We start from the raw sequence: 23,832 nt of genomic DNA on the forward strand, positions 1-23,832 counted from the left end.
TTTCAGTTGCACAGAAATGCTCAATAACTAGGATGATATTTTGAATTTTCCTGAAAGAGTGAGAAACTATCGCTTTAGAATGGAATAATGATTTCCTTGGCATGCCTAAGTGTATCAACACACACGATTTGCAGATTTTTAATTTAAAGTGCTAGACTATGAAAAAATTATGAAAATATATAGAAAGTGAAGAACTGGCAGAAAAAAATAGATGCTTGGAAAACAGTATGTTGGATAAAGGGAAATCATACATTTACATTGAGGAGGATGATGGAAGCAGTGAGGCCTTTTTTTTACTTTGGCTCAAGGGACAGAGGTCTAGTGATAGGGGAAGGAGGCAGAGTAAAACTTTAAAAAATAAAAGACTTTTATCTCTCCTATGTGGTTATGAGGATCTCAGTGTTCAATACCTCTGGGCATAGCATGGAAACTAATATCATTCATTCGTGTGTTTCTAGGCTACAGGGTCACTTACCTTGATAAACAAAGTGAAATCCCTTAGCTGTTATTGGTCCAACTGAAGTAAATCGAATTGTGATCTGATTACCTGAACTCAGTGGAAGTGATTCTCCTACTCAACAAAACAAACACTAAGATATCATAAATAATTTTCATTCAGTAAACCTAACAAGCTATATTAATTTACACTGTCATTTGAAAACATCGCTCTATATTCTATCAAAATTACTTTAAAATATCCTACCACTAGCAATATATTCTCTATGGGTTCAACTTCAAGTGTAACCTTTTTACCAGAAAGCTTGAATTACATTTTGATCCATATTGCCGCATTATTTAAGGAGTCCGTAAATATTTTATACTACAGAAACAGTACAAAGTGATCAAATATCATATTTACTTGATGACTACAATTGTAGAAAATAGTTGCTTATACTTCTCTCAAGCTTTTGAGTTACTGTTAATTGTGCTTCTATTCTTTAAAAAAAAAAGTGATTCTAGTTTCAATTTAATTTTTTTTCTAATATGGATGACATAAATCTCAACTTTCACTAAAACACCAATCAAAGTCAGTCTTTAATCAACAACTGATGCATGGCAGTTCTATGAAAGGATACCTGAATGGGATCCTGAGAGGGAAGATAACAGAGAAGATTGCTGAGTTGGCCCATCATACACCTCAACGACATCGTGGAGTGATGTCTGGAAAAATACAAACTGGCCAAACACCACTGATCAACAGGAACCAGGAGATGCAAACAAATCACCAACCATCCAAAAAAAATGAAAACAAACAAAACAAAACAAAAAAAAATAGAAAGAGGAGGAGAGAGAGAACAAAGTATTACAATATAATAGTCACCTTTTTTCTACCTTTAAAAAAAAAGGTAAGTGCCAATTGGTTGAAATCTCTGACTCATATATTTCAGGTCAAAAAGTAATGACCCTGGCCTAAGAACTGTAAAATTTTAAAAGTATTCTTTAAAATAAATTGAATGTGTTTGGCTTTTCATTTAGATCAGAAGTCATAAGTTTGGTGATTAATGCTTTATCATAGCCACTTTCTCCCCATCCCCCACCCTCATTGGTAGTTTGGTTCTGAAAAGTGAAAACTTTGTGACTCTCTTCTCTTTTTCTAATTTTTTTTTTCTCCTCTTTTAGACGAGATAGAATTTTAATTTAGGGGATTTTGTTTTATTGCTTTTAAAATGCTATTCCATTATTGATAATAATTTCATTGGAAAATATCAGCAACATATTTTTCAGGTGTAGTATTTAATTCACATTTTAGTTAAAAATGGTTTCAAAATATTTGTGGTTAATATTCTGCCCCCCAAAAAATATTATTTGATTTCTCTCCAATTGAGACATTATAAAATATTTCAAAAATATTACTTTTTCATGGTAAGCATATCCCTGAAGTACTTACTAAAAGAGCTTTATAAACGCCTTTTTTACTTCATTGAGTACTTGTCCTTTAATTATATACTAAATTTATGTTTAGACACTATGCAAAACTGCAAATGTTTCAACACATCTCTAATGCTAAAGAAAGAACCCGTTCCAGAACAAAAATCAGCTCATATTTTGTTTATAAAAAAAAATGGATAATAAAAATTGTCCTTAAAACATTTTATTTAATTGAAAAATTGTGAGATTTAAAAGAGTATGAATTTTTTTTTTTAAGTTTAATAATGTGAAAGCTAGGTAACTTTTAATAAATTCAAAATCACGTTACTTAAACTACATATTACATGAATATATACTTCTTAAAAAGTTCTTCATATTTTACACTTTTAATCAAGCTTATGGAAATCATCTTATGGTTCCTATGAAGATGAACTAGCTTACAAGAAACATGTTGAGTTTTGCATGAATGTAAGTGTACATATAATACTACAAACAAAGCTACATTAATTTTTTTAGCCAGCTAAAATAAGCTGGTGATCTCAGTCCAGTACTTAGTGAAGTAAAAGAAAATAAACATTATCAGATACAGAGTCTTTGCTTTAAACAAATTCTGAAAATTGAAATTAATACTAAACCTCCTTAAAATGTTTCCTAAAAGTCAGGAAAACAAATTTGTTTTCACCAACCCAGACAAAACCAAAACCAAACCTATTGCCATTGAGTTGATTCTGATTCATAGTGACTCTATAGATACATACGCTAGTGAATTATTTCAACGGTTTTATGAGTCATACGGTAAAACCCAAACCCAGTGCCGTCTATAATTGACTAAATTCAAACCTTCTTTTTTTTAAAAAAATCCAGAATTTCATCCAAATCGAAAGCCATTTCAAAAAAAAAAAAAAAAAATTAGAAACCTACCAAGAAATTTTTGTCTTCGGATTTTACATTTGTTTAGTTCGCATTTGGATGATTTGCTAAGTATGTCTTAAAGAGGTTCTATTACAATGCACATTTTGCCTTTGTCTTACTAAGTAGCCAAAAAAAAAAAGTTAATCTGATCGCAGGAATTTTGCTAAATCAATTACACGGTCAATAAGGCTCTTGACAGATAACTATTCTTTCTGTATATTTTTCTGGAACGTCATTAAGAAAAAAATATAGTTCAACTTCCTTTAACTTTTTCTGTCTAAATATCTCAAGAATTCATTAGGAAGCATGCCAAATTTCCAAGAAAACTACTGCATTCACAAACGACCTCTAAAACAACAAAAATACACACTCTTCTCAGTCACTTAAGTTTATGGGGTTGTGGTGGAATGCAACGAACAGACCTGTTTTACATCTCTTTGTAATGATCATTCCTCTACCATCTCTCTCTCTCTCCGATTATTTGAATTATCTTTTGAACCACTGTGACATCTTACCGACTTCCTCAATAATTAGTGAGTTAAATACAATATTTAATATATATTTCTTCTATATTTGTATGAGAGTTATGGTTATGACCTCTTTTTTTTAAAAAAAAAAAAAAAAAAAAAACAGCTTTTAACACTGACCTAGATGCTCATACCTCAGTCTAATGGCTGAACCACTCTTATTTCTAGGATAGCTCCCCAAATCTGGACTGATGATACCTTCTGTAATTAGCAAGCACTCTCCTTTCCCTTTCTTGGTTTCTATACGCAGATACCTTGCATGTCCGTTCCAAGCTTCTTTTCTTTTGAGATTTGCATGTAGATATCAAAAGGGCTTTATTATAAACACAAAGCTGTTTCTTAAGGGAAATGCTTTAAGAGTTTTTTGTTATTTTTGTTGTTTTGTTTTTGCTTCTTTAAATATAATGTCAAAAATAATGTTTTTAACACTTTTGTAGGTTTCTCTAAATAAAAAAATCCATTTGTTAAAAATAACCTGTTACATGTGTTACTGGGTTCTTCAAGCTTGAAAATGAAGGAAAGGAAAACATGTAAAATATCCCTAAAAATAAGTCTGTCAAAATTAGATATTATTATCTCTGAAACTAATTCTGAGTCTCTTATTTTCCATACATTTTATTCTAGAGTATAGTTTATTAAGTCAACCAATGCCTATTGATTCTCTTCTATAATGTACCAGGCACTGAGCTAAATGGTGGGGTTAAAAAGGTTATGGAGACAGACATGGTTTCTGCTCTAAGATCCCATTAATTGTATTTGTGATCATTCAAGTGGCAGTTTACGTTCATTTTACCTATGAAAAGAATTGAGAGCAACTTTGGGTGGGTTAATCAAATTAATTAAAAGCCAAAAATAGTGCACTTTGAATATATCTTTATGTGCAAAGAGTTGCTATGCTAATCATTTAAATCCATTTTTTAAAGCAAGTCCTCCAACAATGTCTAATGGGCAACATTTGAGGGAAAACCCAGTACACTTTTTTTAAAAAAAATTATATGTTTATAACTTAAATTACCTGTGTTCCTCTTATTTAGATCATATTGGTAGGATCTTTATCCCAATTATAAAATTTGGTCCTAATTTTGCAACCCCATGAACAAACTCAGACTGTGATAAGGCATTGTATCTATCGCCTCTTCTTTGCAGATAAAGCAATGTCTGTTTGATATCTATTTTACACAGTTTCAAATCCAACCAAGACAGAGTTATTTTATGTCCATTTATGGAGGTTTGCCTGATATAATTTTTCATATAGCCAAGTTCCAATAAGCATTTGTTTCTTATTATACATCAAACTACCAGTTCTGGTGGCACAACACTTAAACTCTCAGCTGCTAACCAAAAAAAATGCAGTTTGAACCCACCAGCAGCTCCACACGAAAAAAGACCTGGTGATCTGCTCCCATAATGATTTAAATAAATAAAACCAAACCCACTGCCCTAAGGGGCAGTTCTACTCTGACCTATAGGGTTGCTATGAGTTGACAGTAAACAACAACACACCAGACACTATCAAATTCTTTCTCCTTTAGTCACATTCACTCAACTTCTCTGTCTTAGTCCATTTGCTCAATTAAGCCATCCCAAATATAAATCAATAAATGATGAGAGACTCCCTGCAATGATGTAAAAGAAAGCCCTGAGTGTTAGCTTAGCTAAACTGTTAGAAAGCTTAGTATAGACAAGCAGTCACCCTGAAAACATCATTGTGGAAAAAGTAGGATGGGTGTCTGGAGTGTGACAGAACATACTCAAAGTTTTGATAGTGTCCAAAAGAGTGTGCATTTGCTTAGAATATGAATAAGTAGAACAATGAAGTTAAAACTCCCTTTTCCACTAAATTCTACTCTGGAATATTGCTAAAATCGTCCACTGCCACTTAAGCAAATCAGGAACTTTTGGAAGTCACATTTAATCCTTGTGCCATTGAAATAACTAGCTAGTACATTCTACACAGGCTCAACTGTTTTAGCAATTAATTAACTTTAAATGAGGATAATAAAACAAACATGGACATGATTACAGATATTCAGTGATCTGGGTTGGAGTTATTGGATTAAAAATGAAAATTAAATTTATGCAAATAAATAGAGTTTCAATTTTGTTTTGTCATTTTCTCTCAGAAGGAAATAATTGTAAAAGAATCTCAATGGCAAGCTAGTGTGAGAAGAGAAAGACTCAGAATCAGGCTGGGCCTTGGCCAAAGCAACTGATCTAAACATTCCTCTGGAAGCTAGTGAATAGTTCAAGTTAAAATGTCTAAGAGGTCATGATGAATTCACGTCAGATTCAAACTTGCTTTGATGTCAAGGGGTTTACACTTGGTGGGTACAGGAAGAGGAATAGGTCTCTCAGGTTAGTGATAGTTCTCGTTTCAGGAGTCAGATAAAACAACAACAACGAAAATACCAACTGGTTGCTACCCCATGTGTTTCAGAGTAGAAATGTGCTTCATAGGGTTGTCAATGGCTTTGATCTCTCAGAATAGGAGCATTGGCCCTTCTCCCAAGGCGCCCCTGGGTGGATTCCAACTGCCAATGTTTCAGTTAGCAGCCGAGAACTTAACGATTTGTGCCACCAGGGATTAGTAATCTGATGGGTGGTGCCAAATTGATTATGGTGCAAAGGTAACAAAAGGACAAGGTTTCTCTGCAATATAACACCATGAATGAAGCCATTTAAAGATTGTTAGCATTTGCAGCATAGCATGTTTAGATGAAGCAAGGACTCATGTTTTCAAACGACCCATCTAAGGGCTTGTGTTATAAATAATACTAAGACATTTCATAAAACTGCCTAATAAAGGTTAAGGATTCAGATTTTGGAGTCAGACTCCCTAGGATTGAATCCAGGATCTATCACATGGATAAGTTACTTTACCTTTCTGTGCCTTAATCTTCTCATCTGTAAAATGGGGATAATAAAAGTACTTAACCTCGTAGGTTTCATATGACTATTCCATAAATTGATATTGTAAAATACTTTGAAAATTACCTGAAACGTAGTAATAAATAGTGCTTACTATTACTAATAACTCATCTTTGGAAATTAAAAAAAAAAAAAAAATACATGTTACTAATTCAATCTGAAAATTTACAAGTGGGAAACAATTAATGGGTCGTGATGTTAACCAGTGCATTTCTTCTCACTTTCTGTTTCCCATACATGCATATTTAGAACAAATGATAACACTGGTTGAGTTAGAAGAGTATTCTAGCTGTGTTACCACTTCAAAATGGCTGTGCACGTCTCTGATTACTTGATTTTATTTTTGTCCTCTTGGTTAGAAGAGGAAAATGTAATAATCAGCTTTGTTTATGGGCTAAGAAAAGTGGAGCAAGAAGGGCATTCTACATTTGTTTTTGTTTGTTGCCTTTATCTCAAGACCCTTGTTTGCAAAAACATTGAAACTACATCACAAAAGGAATATTTTCACACAGAAGGGAGTCTAGACAGAGAGAAAGGAATAGAAAAATATTTTAAATTATTATTAGATCTCAGCTGAAATCTCAAAGGCCTGCTACTCCATTTGTAAAATCCACATATTCTTAGGTATTCTGGGGTTTATTTTGATGACTATATTAGGCACTCAGCTGGTTTGTTGCTCTGCTAAAAATTTTGTAAGAAGCCACACCTGCCCCCGTTTTGCTCAGCTTGCATTTTATTCATCAACACAGCACAGATGAAAACACGCATGTGCACCCGCAATGTTAACACAACAAAAATAAAGAAGGTTCAAATCAAAGATGTATTTGAAACTGCATTTGATTATGTGTAAAGCATAAAACATAGCTATTGGTGATGTAAACTATTAAAAAGTCTGGCTAACTTTATATGAATTTCACTTCATATCTGTGTTGCATCAATATTTCAAGGCACTATCCTAGAAATTTTCATGCACGTAACAAGGCCTCCCTTATAAATCAGTAACATATAAAGAACTCTTTACTCTCTGTATGCTCTGAAACAACTATTGTGTAAGTAGCTCCAAGGTTACATTTTGGTATCATTTTGCTGCTTGGGTACCATGATTTTAAAGGTTTCCCTATTTAAAGATGATTACGAGTTGCTTTTCATAGAAAACTGTTAACCCACAACAAGTGAATTATACTAATATAGCATTTTAGTGAAGGTGAGTAATGTGTATCGTATACTAGCTATCCAGGGACTTACTAAAATCTTCAACTAGATATCTGGTCCCACCCTAGATGCTCGGGCCAGACCCAACCAAGAGAAAATAATGTAGAAAGGCTAGTACGGCACTTACACAGTATAATGACATCATTCTGGTTTTGAGGGGAAACACACCAAAATCTTAATATGTATTGCTATTTTGTAATAACTAGGAAACATATTAACAACAAAAACAAAAACAAACAAATAAACGCTATGGTTGTGACTGTGGTATTTGACTATCCAGTAACTTGGTAGCTCCAGGAATCTAGATCGCCTTGAACCTCTAACATTAAATGAGTGTCTAATTTGTTTTCCTGTTACCAATTCCTTGTGTGATGCCTCTGTCAGTCAAGAAACTAGGTTTACAGACTGAACCATAATATCTAGTTTCAGGCATCTCTAAAGCTGGCTTTCTGCCTGTATTGCAACCATTTGCCTACTGCCAACATTTCAAAACTGCCTATTTTGACGTATTTTAAACATATACACATACCAGAAAACCCCCTTATAGCAAATACAGTTCAATTTTCTTTCATTATTCCTGGAGCAAATATCTATTCAATTGCAAGCCAGCAGGTTATCTGCAATTTGGCTGTTGTAACATTTCCTAACAGCCGAGGATTAATTTGGTGTTTAAAAAAGCAATGAAATCAGCAAAGTCACAATAAGCAATTGCATTGCATGTTCAAAAGAATTAAAACAAGAAAGCAAAATAAAAAGCTTTAAGCATTAGAATATTTTATTAACACTTTCATTCTTAATTTCAATTTAGATAAATGTTTTGTTTTGTTTTTCCTAATCATCCCTAAGGTTTTCCTACACATTTGGAAGAGCATGGCAAATCCCAACTAGACCAGGCAGATTCAGGTCCAGAAAATATTCTCACATGGACTAGAATATAACTTAATAGGATTTTTTTTTTTTTAATGAAAATTTTCAAACACAAATGAAGTAGAGAGAGGAGTAAAACAAATGCCCAAGAACGCATTAACCAGTTTCAATACTAATAACATTTTGCCAATCTTGTTTTATTTGTCCCCTCACATTTTCACTGCATCCCTCCTGCAATTGGGAGTACTTTAAGCAGCTCCCAAAATCCTATCCTTTTTTCCATAAATGCCTCAGTTTTTATCTCTGACACACTAGGACATTAAAAACAAACAAAAAACCACAACGAAATTACCACATCTAACAAAATTAACAATAGTTTCTTCATCATCAAATAACCATTTCTTGTTCCTACTTCCCTGATTTTCTCCAAGAAAGCTTTGTTTTTGTTTGTACATTTTACACTTCATTTGACCTAACCAGAGCCCTGGTGGCACAGTGGTTAAGAGTTTAGCTGCTAACCAAAACGTTGGCAGTCCAAATCCACCAGCACTGGAAACCCTACAGGGCAGTTCTACTTTGTCCTATAGGGTTGCTACCAGTCGGAATTGACAGAAATGGATTTTTTTTCTTTTTAAAATAATTTTTATTGTGTTTTAAGTGAAAGTTTACAAATCAAGTCAGTCTGTCACATAAACACTTATACACACCTTACTACATATGAGTTGGAATCAACTCGACGGCAATGGGTTTTTTTTTTTTACATACTCCCATTTACTCTCCCCCTAATGAGTCAGCCTGCTCCCTCCTTCTAGTCTCTCCTTTTGTGACCTTTTTGCCAGTTTCTAACCCTCTCTACCCTCCCATCTCCCCTCCAGACAGGAGATGCCAACACAGACTCAAGTGTCCACCTGATACAAGTAGCTCACTCTTCATCAGCATCTCTCTCCAACCCATTGTCCAGTCCCTTCCATGTCTGATGAGTTGTCTTCGGGAATGGTTCCTGTCCTGGGCCAACAGAAGGTTTGGGGACCATGAATGCTGGATTCCTCTAGTCTCACTCAGACCATTAAGTCTGGTCTTTTTATGAGAATTTGGGGTATGCATCCCACTTCTCTCCCGCTCCCTCAGGGGTTCTCTGTTGTGCTCCCTGTCAGGGCAGTCACCGGTTGTGGCCAGGCACCATCTAGTTCTTCTGGTCTCAGGATGATGTAAGTCTCTGGTTCATGTGGCCCTTTCTGTCTCTTGGGCTCATAGTTATCATGTGACCTTGGTGTTCTTCATTCTCCTTTGATCCAGGTGGGTTGAGACCAATTGATGCATCTCAGATGGCCGCTTGTTAGCTTTTAAGACCCCGGATGCCACACTTCAAAGTTGGATGCAGAACGTTTTCTTTAATAGAATTTATTTTGCCAATTGACTTAGAAGTCCCCTAAAGCCATAGTTCCCCACCCCCGCCCTTGCTCCGCTGACCTTCGAAGCATTCAGTTTATCCCGGAACCTTCTTTGCTTTTGGTCCAGTCCAGTTGAGCTGACATTCCGTGTATTGAGTATTGTCCTTCCCTTCACCTAAAGTAGTTCTTATCTACTATCTAATCAGTAAATAACCATCTCCCACCCTCCCTCCCTACTCCCCTCTGGTAACCACAAAAGAATGTGTTCTTCTCTTTGTACTATTTCTCAATATCTTAAAATAGTGGTCTTATACAATATTTGTCCTTTTGCCTCTGACTAATTTCACTCAGCATAATGCCTTCCAGGTTCCTCCATGTTATGAAACGTTTCACAGATTCGTCACTGTTCTTTTTATTTATTTTATTCCATTGTGTGAACATACCATAATTTATTTAACCATTCATCTATTGATGGACACCTTAGTTGCTTCCAGCTTTTTGCTATTGTAAACAGTGCTGCAATAAAAATGGGTGTGCATATATCTGTTCGTGTAAAGGCTCTTATTTCTCTAGGGTATATTATGAGGAGTGGGAATTCTGGGTTGTATGGTAATTCTATTTCTAGCTTTTTAAGAAAACACCAGATAGACTTCCAAAGTGGTTGTATCACTTTACATTCCCACCAGCAGTGTATAAGAGTTCCAATCTCTCCGCAGCCTCTCCAACATTTATTGTTTTGTGTTTTTTGGATTAATGCGAGCATTGTTCGAGTGAGATGGAATCTCACCGTAGTTTTAATTTGCATTTCTCTAATGGCTAATGATTGAGAGCATTTTCTCATGTATCTGTTAGCTGCCTGAATATCTTCTTTAGTGAAGTGCGTGTTCATATTCTTTGCCCACTTTTTGATTGGGTTGTTTGTCTTTTTTGTGGTTGAGTTTTAACAGAATCATATAGATTTTAGAGATCAGGCACTGGTCAGAGATGTCATAGCTGAAAATTTTTTCCCAATCTGTAGGTGGTCTTTTTACTCTTTTGGTGAATTCTTTAGATGAGCATAGGTGTTTCATTTTTAGGAGCTTCCAGTTATCTGGTTTCTCTTCGTCATTTTTAGTAATGTTTTGTATTCTGTTTATGCCTTGTATAAGGGCTCCTAACATTGTCCCTAATTTTTCTTCCATGATCTTTATCGTTTTAGTCTTTATGTTTATGTCTTTGATACACTTGAAGTTAGTTTTTGTGCATGGTGTGAGGTATGGGTCCTGTTTCATTTTTTTACAAATGGATATCCAGTTATGCCAGCACCATTTGTTAAAAAGACTATGTTTTCCCCATTTAACTGACACTGGACCTTTGTCAAATATCAGCTGCTCATATGTGGATGGATTTACATCCGAGTTCTCGATTCTGTTCCATTGGTCTGTGTGCCTGTTGTTGTACCAGTACCAGACTGTTTTGACTACTATGGCTGTATAATAGGTTCTACAATCAGGTAGAGTGAGGTCTCCCACTTTCTTCTTCTTTTTCCGTAATGCTTTACTTATCCGGGGCTTCTTTCCCTTCCATATGAAGTTGGTGATTTGTTTCTCCATCACATTAAAAAATGTCATTGGGGAGGCGGGACCAAGACGGTGCACTAGGTAGACGCTACCTCGGATCCCTCTCGCAACAAAGACTCAGAAAAACAAGTGAATCGATCACGTACATAACAATCTACGAACCCTGAACAACAAACACAGATTTAGAGACGGAAAACAAACAAATACGGGTAAGCAGCGATTGTTTTCGGAGCCTGGAGCCAGCGTCCCAGTCAGCTGATTTTCTGGAAAAACTAGTTTCCTAGTGATGGCTCGGAGACAGCAGTCCATATCAAACCACATAAAGAAGCAGACCATGACAGCTTCTACAACCCCTCAAACAAAAGAATCAAAATCTTTCCCAAATGAAGATACAATCCTGGAATTATCAGATACAGAATATAAAAAACTAATTTACAGAAGGCTTCAAGATATCAGAAACGAAATAAGGCAAACTGCAGAAAAAGCCAAGGAACACACTGATAAAACTGTTGAAGAACTCAAAAAGATTACTCAAGAACATAGTGGAAAAATTAATAAGTTGCAAGAATCCATAGAGAGACAGCACGTAGAAATCCAAAAGATTAACAATAAAATTACAGAATTAGACAATGCAATAGAAAGTCAGAGGAGCAGACTCGAGCAATTAGAATGCAGACTGGGACATCTGGAGGACCAGGGAATTAACACCAACATAGCTGAAAAAAAATCAGATAAAAGAATTAAAAAAAAATGAAGAAACCCTAAGAATCATGTGGGACTCTATCAAGAAGGATAACTTGCGGGTGATTGGAGTCCCAGAACAGGGAGGGAGGACAGAAAACACAGAGAAAATAGTTGAAGAACTCCTGACACAAAACTTCTCTGACATCATGAAAGATAAAAGGATATCTATCCAAGATGCTCATCGAACCCCATTTAAGATTGATCCAAAAAGAAAAACACCAAGACATATTATCATCAAACTTGCCAAAACCAAAGATAAAGAGAAAATTTTAAAAGCAACCAGGGAGAAAAGAAAGGTTTCCTTCAAGAGAGAATCAATAAGAATAAGTTCAGACTACTCAGAAGAAACCATGCAGGCAAGAAGGGAATGGGACGACATATACAGAACACTGAAGGAGAAAAACTGCCAGCCAAGGATCATATATCCAGCAAAACTCTCTCTGAAATATGAAGGCGAAATTAAGATATTTACAGATAAACACAAGTTTAGAGAATTTGCAAAAACCAAACCAAAGCTACAAGAAATACTAAAGGATATTTTTTTGGTCAGAAAACCAATAACATCAGATACCAGCAAAACACAAGGTCACAAAACAGAACATCCTGATATCAAGTCAAATAGGGAAATCACAAAAACAAATTAAGATTAATTGAAAAAAAAAAAATACTCATAACAGGGAATCACGGAAGTCAATATGTAAAAGATCACAATAATCAAAAAGAGGGACTAAATACAGGAGGCATTGAACTGCCAGATGGAGAGTGATACAAGGCGATATAGAAAAATACAAGTTAGGTTTTTACTTAGAAAAATAGGGGTAAATAATAAGGTAACCAAAAAGAGGTATAACAACTCCATAACTCAAGATAAAAGCCAAGAAAAACGTAACGACTCAACAAACATAAAGTCAAACGCTACAAAAATGAGGATCTCACAATTTACTAAGAAAAACGTCTCAGCACAAAAAAGCATGAGGAAAAATGAAATTGCCAACAACACACATAAAAAGGCATCAAAATGACAACACTAAACACTTATTTATCTATAAGTACGCTGAATGTAAATAGACTAAATGCACCAATAAAGAGACAGAGAGTCTCGGACTGGATAAAGAAACACAATCCGTCTATATGCTGCCTACAAGAGACACACCTTAGACTTAGAGACACAGACAAACTAAAACTCAAAGGATGGAAAAAATATATCAAGCACACAATAAGCAAAAAAGAAGAGGAGTAGCAATATTAATTTCTGACAAAATAGACTTTAGACTTAAATCCATCACAAAGGATAAAGAAGGACACTACATAATGATAAAAGGGAGACATAACCACATTAAATATTTATGCACCCAATGACAGGGCTGCAAGATACATAAATCAAATTTTAACAGAATTGAAAAGTGAGATAGACACCTCCACAATTATAGTAGGAGACTTCAACACACCACTTTCGGAGAAGGACAGCACATCCAGTAAGAAGCTCAATAGAGACACGGAAGACCTACTTACAACAATCAACCAACTTGACCTCATTGACTTATACAGAACTCTCCCCCCAACTGCGGCAAAGTATACTTTTTTCTAGCGCACATGGAACATTCTCTAGAATAGACCACATATTAGGTCATAAAACAAACCTTCGCAGAGTCCAAAACATCGAAATATTACAAAGCATCTTCTCAGACCACAGGGCAATAAAACTAGAAATCAATAACAGAAAAACTAGGGAAAAGAAATTAAATACTTGGAAACTGAACAATACCCTCCTGAAAAAAGACTGGGTTATAGAAGACATCAAGGAAGGAATAAGGAAATTCATAGAATGCAACGAGAATGACAATACTTCCTATCAAAACCTCTGGGACACAGCAAAAGCAGTGCTCAGAGGCCAATTTATATCGATAAATGCACACATACAAAAAGAAGAAAGAGCCAAAATCAGAGAACTGTCCCTACAACTTGAACAAATAGAAAGTGAGCAACAAAAGAATCCATCAGGCACCAGAGGAAAACAAATAATAAAAATTAGAGCTGAACTAAATGAATTAGAGAACAGAAAAACAGTTGAAAGAATTAACAAAGCCAAAAGCTGGTTCTTTGAAAAAATTAACAAAGTTGATAAACCATTGGCTAGACTGACTAAAGAAATACAGGAAAGGAAACAAATAACCCGAATAAGAAACGAGAAGGACCACATCACAACAGACCCAACTGAAATCAAAAGAATCATATCAGATTATTATGAAAAATTGTACTGTAACAAATTTGCAAACCTAGAAGAAATGGATGAATTCCTAGAAGAATACTACCTACCTAAACTAACACATTCAGAAGTAGAACAACTAAATATACTCATAACAAAAAAAGAGATTGAAACGGTAATCAAAAAACTCCCAACACAAAAAAGCCCTGGCCCGGACGGCTTCACTGCAGAGTTCTACCAAACCTTCAGAGAAGATTTAACACCACTACTACTGAAGGTATTTCAAAGCATAGAAAATGACGGAATGCTACCCAACTCATTCTATGAAGCCACCATCTCCCTGATACCAAAATCAGGTAAAGACATTACAAAAAAAGAAAATAACAGACCTATATCCCTCATGAACATAGATGCAAAAATCCTCAACAAAATTCTAGCCAATAGAATTCAACAACATATCAAAAAAATAATTCACCACGATCAAGTGGGATTTATACCAGGTATGCAAGGCTGGTTTAATATCAGAAAAACCATTAATGTAATCCATCACATAAATAAAACAAAAGACAAAAACCACATGATCTTATCAATTGTTGCAGAAAAGGCATTTGACTAAGTCCAACACCCATTTATGATAAAAACTCTTACCAAAATAGGAATTGAAGGAAAATTCCTCAACATAATAAAGGGCATCTATGCAAAGCCAACAGCCAATATCACTCTAAATGGAGAGAGCCTGAAAGCATTTCCCTTGAGAACGGGAACCAGACAAGGATGCCCTTTATCACCGCTCTTATTCAACATCATGCTAGAAGTCCTAGCCAGGGCAATTAGGCTAGACAAAGAAATAAAAGGCATCCGGATTGGCAAGGAGGAAGTAAAATTATCTCTATTTGCAGATGACATGAACTTATACACAGAAAACCCTAAGGAATCCTCCAGAAAACTACTGAAACTAATAGAAGAGTTTGGCAGAGTCTCAGGTTATAAGATAAACATACAAAAATCACTTGGATTCCTCTACATCAACAAAAAGAACATTGAAGAGGAAATAACTAAATCAATACCAATCATAGTAGCCCCCAAGAAGATAAAATACTTAGGAATAAATCTTACCAAGGATGTAAAAGACCTATACAAAGAAAACTACAAAGCTCTACTACAAGAAATTCAAAAGGACATACTTAAGTGGAAAAACATACCTTGCTCATGGATAGGAAGACTTAGCATAGTAAAAATGTCTATTCTACCAAAAGCCATGTATACATATAACGCACTTCCGATCCAAATTCCAATGTTATTTTTTAAGGTGATAGAGAAACAAATCACCAATTTCATATGGAAGGGAAAGAAGCCTCGGATAAGCAAAGCATTACTGAAAAAGAAGAAGAAAGTGGGAGGCCTCACTCTACCTGATTTCAGAAGCTATTATACAGGCACAGTAGTCAAAACAGCCTGGTACTGGTACAACAACAGGCACATAGACCAATGGAACAGAATTGAGAACCCAGAAATAAATCCATCCACGTATGAGCAGATGATATTTGACAAAGGCCCAGTGTCAGTTAATTGGGGAAAAGATAGCCTTTTTAACAAATGGTGCTGGCATAACTGGATATCCATTTGGAAAAAAATGAAACAGGACGCATACCTCACACCATGCACAAAAACTAACTCCAAGTGGATCAAAGACCTAAACATAAAGACTAAAACGATAAAGATCATGGAAGAAAAAATAGGGACAACCCTAGGAGCCCTAATACAAGGCATAAACAGAATAAAAAACATTACCAAAAATGGTGAAGAGAAACCCGATAACCGGGAGTTCCTAAAAATCAAACACCTATGCTCATCTAAAGACTTCACCAAAACAGTAAAAAGACCACCTACAGACTGGGAAAGAATTTTCAGCTATGACATCTCCGACCAGCGCCTGATCTCTAAAATCTACATGATTCTGTCAAAACTCAACCACAAAAAGACAAACAACCCAATCAAGAAGTGGGCAAAGGATATGAACACACACCTCACTAAAGAAGATATTCAGGCAGCCAACAGATACATGAGAAAATGCTCTCGATCATTAGCCATTAGAGAAATGCAAATTAAAACTATCATGAGATTCCATCTCACTCTAACAAGGCTCGCATTAATCCAAAGAACACAAAACAATAAATGTTGGAGAGGCTGCGGAGAGATTGGAACTCTTATACACTGCTGGTGGGAATGTAAAATGGTACAACCACTTTGGAAATCTATCTGGCATTATCTTAAACAGTTAGAAATAGAACTACCATACAACCCAGAAATCCCACTCCTCGGAATATACCCTAGACAAACAAGAGCCTTCACACAAACAGATATATGCACACCCATGTTTATTGCAGCTCTGTTTACAATAGCAAAAAGCTGGAAGCAACCAAGGTGTCCATCAACGGATGAATGGGTAAATAAATTGTGGTATATTCACACAACGGAATACTACGCATCGATAAAGAACGGTGACGAATCTGTGAAACATTTCATAACATGGAGGAACCTGGAAGGCATTATGCTGAGTGAAATTAGTCAGAGGCAAAAGGACAAATATTGTATAAGACCACTATTATAAGATCTTGAGAAATAGTAAAAACTGAGAAGAACACATACTTTTGTGGTTACAAGGGGGGGAGGGAGGGAGGGAGGGAGAGGGTTTTTTATTGATTAACTAGTAGATAAAAACTGCTTTCGGTGAAGGGAAGGACAACACTCAATACATGGAAGGTCAGCTCAATTGGACTGGACTGAAAGCAAAGAAGTTTCCAGGATAAAATGAATGCTTCAAAGGTCAGCGGAGCAAGGACGGGGGTTTGGGGACCATGGTTTAAGGGGACTTCTAAGTCAATTGGCAAAATAATTCTATTATGAAAACATTCTGCATCCCACTTTGAAATGTGGCGTCTGGGGTCTTAAATGCTAACAAGCGGCCATCTAAGATGCATCAATTCGTCTCAACCCACCTGGAGCAAAGGATAATGAAGAACACCAAGGTCACACGATAACCAAGAGCCCAAGAGACAGAAAGGGCCACAGGAACCAGAGACCTACATCATCCTGAGACCAGAAGAACTAGTTGGTGCCCGGCCACAATTGATGACTGCCCTGACAGGGAGCACAACAGAGAACCCCTGAGGGAGCAGGAGATCAGTGGGATGCAGACCCCAAATTCTCATAAAAAAGACCATACTTAATGGTCTGACTGAGACTAGAGGAATCCTGGCGGCCATGGTCCGCAGACCTTGTGTTGGCACAGGACAGGAACCATCCCCAAAGACAACTCATCAGACATGAAAGGGACTGGACAGTGGGTGGGAGAGAGATGCTGATGAAGAGTGAGCTAATTATATCAGGTGGACACTTGAGACTGTGTTGGCATCTCCTGTCTGGAGGGGTGATGGGAGTATAGAGAGACTGGGAAGCTGGCAAAATTGTCACTAAAGGCGAGACTGGAAGGAGGGAACAGGCTGACTCATTAGGGGGAGAGTAAATGGGAGTACGGAGTAAGATGTATGTAAACTTATATGTGACAGACTGACTTGATTTGTAAATGTTCACTTGAAGCTCAATAAAAGTTAATAAAAAAAAAAGTCATTGGAATTTGAATGGGAAGTGCATTGTACTTATAGATGGCTTTTGGTAGAATAGACATTTTTACTATTTTAAGTCTTCCTATCCATGAGCAAGGTATATTTTTCCACTTACGTAGGTCCTTTTTAGTTTCTTGCACTAGTACTTTGTAGTTTTCTTTGTATAGGTCTTTTACATCTTTGGTAAGATTTCTTCCTAAGTATTTTATCTTCTTGGGGGCTACTGTGAATGGTATTGATTTGGTGATTTCCTCTTCAATGTTCTTTTTGTTGATGTAGAGGAATCCAAGTGATTTTTGTATGTTTATCTTATAACCTGAGACTCTGCCAAACTCTTCTATTAGTTTCAGTAGCTTTCTGGAGGATTCCTTAGGGTTTTCTGTGTATAAGATCATGTCATCTGCAAATAGTGATAATTTTACTTCTTTCTTGCCAATCCGGATACACTTTATTTCTTTGTCTAGCCTAATTGCTCTGGCTAGGACCTCTAACACAATGTTGAATAAGAGCGGTAATAAAGGGAATCCTTGTCTGGTTCCCGTTCTCAAGAGAAATGCTTTCAGGCTCTCTCCATTCAGAATGATGTTGGCTGTTGGCTTTGTATAGCTGCCCTTTATTATGTTGAGGGATTTTCCTTCAATTCCTATTTTGCTGAGAGGTTTTATCATGAATGGGTATTGGACTTTGTCAAATGCTTTTTCTGCATCAATTGATAAGGTCATGTGGTTTTTGTCTTTTATTTATATGGTGGATTACATTAATGGTTTTTCTAATATTAAGCCAGCCTTGCATACCTGGTATAAATCCCACTTGGTCGTGGTCGATTATTTTTTTGATATGTTGTTGAATTCTATTGGCTAGAATTTTGTTGAGGATTTTTGCATCTATGTTCATGAGGGATATAGGTCTGTAATTTTCTTTTTTTGTGGTGTCTTTACCTGATTTTGGTATCAGGGATATGCCAGCTTCATAGAATGAGTTAGGTAGTATTCCATCCTTTTCTATGCTTTGAAATACCTTTAGGAGTAGTGGCATTAACTCTTCTCTGAAAGTTGGGTAGAACTCTGCGGTGAAGCCATGAGGGCTAGGGCTTTTTGTTGTTGTTGTTGTTGGGAGTTTTTTGATTACCTTTTCAATCTCTTTTTTTGTTATGGGTCTATTTAGTTGTTCTACTTGTGATTGTGTTAGTTTAGGTAGGTAGTGTTTTTCTAGGAATTCATCCATTTCTTCTAGGTTTGCAAATTTGTTCGAGTACAATTTTTCATAATAATCTGATATGATTCTTTTAATTTCAGTTGGGTCTGTTGTGATATGGCCCATCTCATTTCTTATTCTGGTTATTTGTTTCCTTTCCTGTTTTTCTTTAGTCAGCCCAGCCAATGGTTTATCAATTATGTTAATTTTTTCAAGGAACCAGCTTTTGGCTTTGTTAATTCTTTCGATTGTTTTTCTGTTCCCTAATTCATTTAGTTCAGCTCTAATTTTTATTATTTGTTTTCTTCTGGTGCCTGATGGATTCTTTTGTTGCTCACTTTCTATTTGTTCAAGTTGTAGGGACAGTTCCCTGATTTTGGCTCTTTCTTCTTTATGTGTGCGTGCATTTATCGATATAAATTGACGTCTGAGCACTGCTTTTGCTGTGTCCCAGAGGTTTTGATAGGAAGTGTTTTCATTCTTGTTGTATTCTATGAATTTCTTTATTCCCTCCTTAATGTCTTCTATAACCCAATCTTTTCTGAGCAGGGTACTGTTCAGTTTCCAAGTATTTGATTTCTTTTCCCTAGTTTTTCTGTTATTGATTTCCATTTTTATGGCCTTGTGGTCTGAGAAGATGCTTTGTCATATTTCGATGTTTTGGATTCTGCAAAGGATTGTTTTATGACCTAATATATGATCTATTCTAGAGAATGTTCCATATGCACTAGGAAAAAAAAAGTATACTTTGCAGCTGTTGGGTGGAGTGTTCCGTATAAGTCTATGAGGTCAAGTTGGTTGATTGTAGCCATTGGGTCTTCCGTGTCTCTATCGAGCTTCTTACTGGAACTCCTGTCCTTCTCCGAAAGTGGTGTGTTGAAGTCTCCTACTATAATTGTGGAGGTGTCTATCTCACTTTTCAGTTCTGTTAAAGTTTGTTTTATGTATCTTGTAGCCCTGTCTTTGGGTGCATAAATATTTAATATGGTTATATCTTCCTGGTCTATTGTCCCTTTAATCATTGTGTAGTGTCCTTCTTTATCCTTTGTGGTGGATTTGAGTTTAAAGTCTATTTTCTCAGAAATTAATATTGCTACTCCTCTTTTTTGCTTGTTGTTTACTTGATATATTTTTTTCCATCCTTTGATTTTTAGTTTGTTTGTGTCTCTAAGTATAAGGTGTGTCTCTGGTAGGCAGCATATAGATGGATCATGTTTCTTTATCCAGTCTGAGACTGTCTCTTTATTGGTGCATTTAGTCCATTTACATGCAGCATAATTATAGATAAGTATGTGTTTAGTGCTGTCATTTTGATGCCTTCTTTTGTTTTGTTGACAATTTCATTTTTTCACTTACTTTTTTTTTGCTGAGATGTTTTTCTTTGTAAATTGTGTTCTCATTTTCATAGTAGTTGAATTTAGGTTTGCTGAGTCATTATATTTTTCTTGGTTTTTATTTTGAATTATGGAATTGTTAGACCTCTTTGTGGTTACCTTAATAGTTACCCCTATTTTTCTAAGTAAAAACCTAACTTGTTTTGTCCTATATCACCTTGTTTTCCTCTCCATATGACAGTTCTATGCCTCCTGTATTTTAGTCCCTCTTTTTGATTATTGTGATTTTTTACATAATGGCTTCAATGATTCTCTGTTTTGAGCATTTTTTTCTTTTTACAATTAATCTTTATTTGTTTTTGTGATTTCCCTATTTGAGTTGACATCAGGATGTTCCGTTCTGTGACCTTGTGTTGTGGTGGTATTTGATATTATTGATTTTCTGACCTAAAAATTTCCTTTAGTATTTCTTATAGCTTTGGTTTGGTTTTTGCAAATTCTTTAAGCTTGTGTTTCTCTGTAAATGTTTTAATTTCACCTTCATATTTGAGAGAGGGTTTTGCTGGATATATGGTCCTTGGCTGGCAGTTTTTCTCCTTCAGTGCTCTATATATGTCATCCCATTTCCTTCTTGACTGCATGGTTTCTGCTGAGTAGTCTGAACTCATTCTTATTGATTCCCCTTTGTAGGAGACCTTTCTTTTATCCCTGGATTCTTTTAAAATTTTCTCTTTATCTTTGGTTTTGGCAAGTTTGATGATAATATGTCTTGGTGATTTTCTTTTTGGATCAATCTTATAAGCAGTTCGATGAGCATCTTGGATAGGTATCCTTTCCTCTTTCATGATGTCAGGGAAGTTTTCTGCCTACAGATCTTCAACTATCCTCTCTGTATTTTCTGTTATCCCTCCCTGTTCTGTAACTCCAATCACAGGCAAATTATTCTTCTTGATAGAGTCCCACATGATCCTTAGGGTTTCTTCATTTTTTTATTTCCGTACCTGATTTTTCTTTTTTTTTTAATATTTTGATGTCAATTGCCTTATCCTCCATCTCCCCTACTCTACATTCCAATTGCCCAGTTCTGCTCCTCTGACTTCCTATTGAGTTGTCTAATGCTGTAATTTTACTGTTAATCCTTTGGATTTCTGAATGCTGTCTCTCTACGGATTCTTGCAGCTTATTAATTTTTCCACTACGTTCTTGAATAATCTTTTTGATTTCTTCAACTGCTTTATCAGTGTGTTCCTTGGCTTTTTCTGTAGATTTTCTTATTTCATGTCTGAGGTCATCCCTGATGTCTTGAAGCATTATGTAAATTAGTTTTTTATATTCTGCATCTGGCAATTCCACGATTGTATCTTCATTTGGGAAAGATTTTGATCCTTTAATTTGGGGAGTTGTAGAAGCAATCATAGTCTGCTTCTTTATGTGGTTTGATATCGATTGCTGTCTCCAAGCCATCTATAAGATATTGTAGTGATTTATTTTATATTTGCTCACTGAGTCTTATCTTGTTTTGTTTTCTTTCAATATACGTAGATGGGCTACTAGATTGCACTGTCTTGATTGTTGTAGCCTTTGAATCACTTTTGTCCTATTACCAGCTGGTTTGGGCTGTTACCAGATATATAAGCCTAAGAGTCCATTCACCATTCTTGAGTAGAATCTGATTTTGGGTCACCAAGTGTGTTGTGCAGACTGTCACCTATCCACCTGGAAGAGTAGTGGTGATAGTTGTGTGCACCAGATTCTAGTAGCAGCAGGGGGTCACACTCTAGGGGGGCAGGAGGCTGACATGCTTCCTCCAAGTGCCTGTGAGTTAAGTGTGTCTCTATTCCTAAAGCACTTTGTTGGTGGGCTCTGCAGCTGTATCTTAGGCACCCAGTGCATGTACCTCTACAGATTGGTAGATGCCACTATCCACAGATCCCTTTGGCAGGAGGCTAGGTGTTTTGGGTGGAGCTTCAGCCCTCAGTTCCCCTTTGTGGGTCAGTGAGGGCTCTGTTTATTAGGTAGAGATATCAGACCTGGAGAACTTGTCTTTCCAGTAATCAGATAAAACAATTATAGTCAGATCAGTATCAGAATTGACTTTGCATTATAATAGCCACCTTGTTCCCTGTAGGGATGAAAGCCCAAGACTGTGGATCTCATATGCTTGGCTGGAGCTGGTTCCATATTTTTATTCCAAATTCAGGAATCAGGGAAGGATTTTTGGTCCCTGGGTTTTTTGTAGATGCTTCTCTCGGGCCAGGAGAATGGGTTAGGAAAAGACAAAACAAAAACAAAAACAAACCACAGAACACTTCACTCTCTGGCCCAGGAAATTCCAATGTTAATGAAGCTGCCCGGGAAGGGAGGGGAGGGATCAGATAGATAGGAGAGAGTAAAAAAAAAAATATATATATATAGACAAAGTTACTTATCTTGCTTGGTGATGACTGTTTTATCTGAGATTCCTGAAGGGTGTGTAGCCTGTGTGAGCTGGCTGGGTCGAGATTGCCCCCGAGGGTCAGGCCCCTGTCCTGTGTTTGTGCTGTCTCAGAATCCATGGTCAGTTCCTCCACTCCCAGTACAAAGCCCAGTGCCAAGTTTCCCTGGCTGGGACACCACACTCCAGTCTCCAAAACCAATGGCTGCTTCCTGGTGACTTCTCCTCCTGTAGTCGTGTCACTTCGCTGCCTGCGTGCACTGGCTGGGCTTCCCCTGAGGTCACATCAGGGGGCTAGGGCTGTGTCCTGTGTTTGTGCTGTCTCAGGATGCCGTGCTCAGCTCCCCTGAGCCCAGTCCGTAGCCCGGCGCCAAGGTTTTCTGACTGGAATCCTGGCTTCAGGCTCCAAAAACAGTCGCTGCTTCCCCATGGTTGCTCGTTCTCTCGTTAGCCCCGTCAGTGTGCAGCCTGCTTGCGCTGGCTGAGCCTCTACGGAGGTTACCCCAGGGGGCTAGGGGTTAGGGCTGTGTCCCGTGCCTGCCCCACCTCAGCAAGCCTCAGTCAGCCCCGCCACTCGGCACCAGGGAAACACGAGGGCTCAAGGCTATGGTGCTGGTCACCAGCTTCAGAGGCAGTTGCTGCTTCAGGACACTGCTTTTCGCTCACCTGTCACTCAGGTAAACTCTTTAGATCTGTGTTTGATGGTCAGGGTTCGTAGATTGTCATGTATGTGATTGATTCACTTGTTTTTCTGAGTCTTTGTTGAAAGAGGGATCCGAGGTAGCTCCTACCTAGTCAGCCATCTTGGCCCCTGCCCGACCGAAATGGATTTTTGATCTAATCAGGATCCAAACAAAGTCCATACATTGCATTTGGTTGATGTGTCACTAAAGTCTCTTTTAATATATAAAATCCCCCACATCTACTTTTAATGTCAAATAGTTTTGGGGAAATATGGCTCTTTTGAATGCAGAAAAAAAAAAGTTGCTGACAAGACAATCCAGACTCATGACAACCCTGAGTGTGTCA

General features: G+C 36.7%; 1 protein-coding gene across 3 annotated transcripts in view; it reads right to left on the bottom strand.

Annotated features, from left to right (window-relative positions):
- CSMD3 (CUB and Sushi multiple domains 3) overlaps positions 1-23,832 on the bottom strand; it is a 1,388,861-nt gene that overhangs the window by 205,597 nt on the left and 1,159,432 nt on the right. For 2 of the 3 annotated variants that reach the window (XM_003408442.3, XM_003408441.3), the window contains 2 exons: positions 1,077-1,190; positions 476-571 (listed from right to left, as the gene is read on the bottom strand). The exons of the other annotated variant lie outside the window; for it this stretch is intronic. In XM_003408442.3, coding sequence (XP_003408490.2) covers positions 476-571; positions 1,077-1,190 — 210 coding nt within the window. The remainder of the gene's footprint in view (positions 1-475; positions 572-1,076; positions 1,191-23,832) is intronic. 3 annotated transcript variants of the gene reach the window in all.

Source organism: Loxodonta africana, chromosome 14, assembly GCF_030014295.1.
Source record: "Loxodonta africana isolate mLoxAfr1 chromosome 14, mLoxAfr1.hap2, whole genome shotgun sequence".
Taxonomy (NCBI): Eukaryota; Metazoa; Chordata; class Mammalia; order Proboscidea; family Elephantidae; genus Loxodonta; species Loxodonta africana.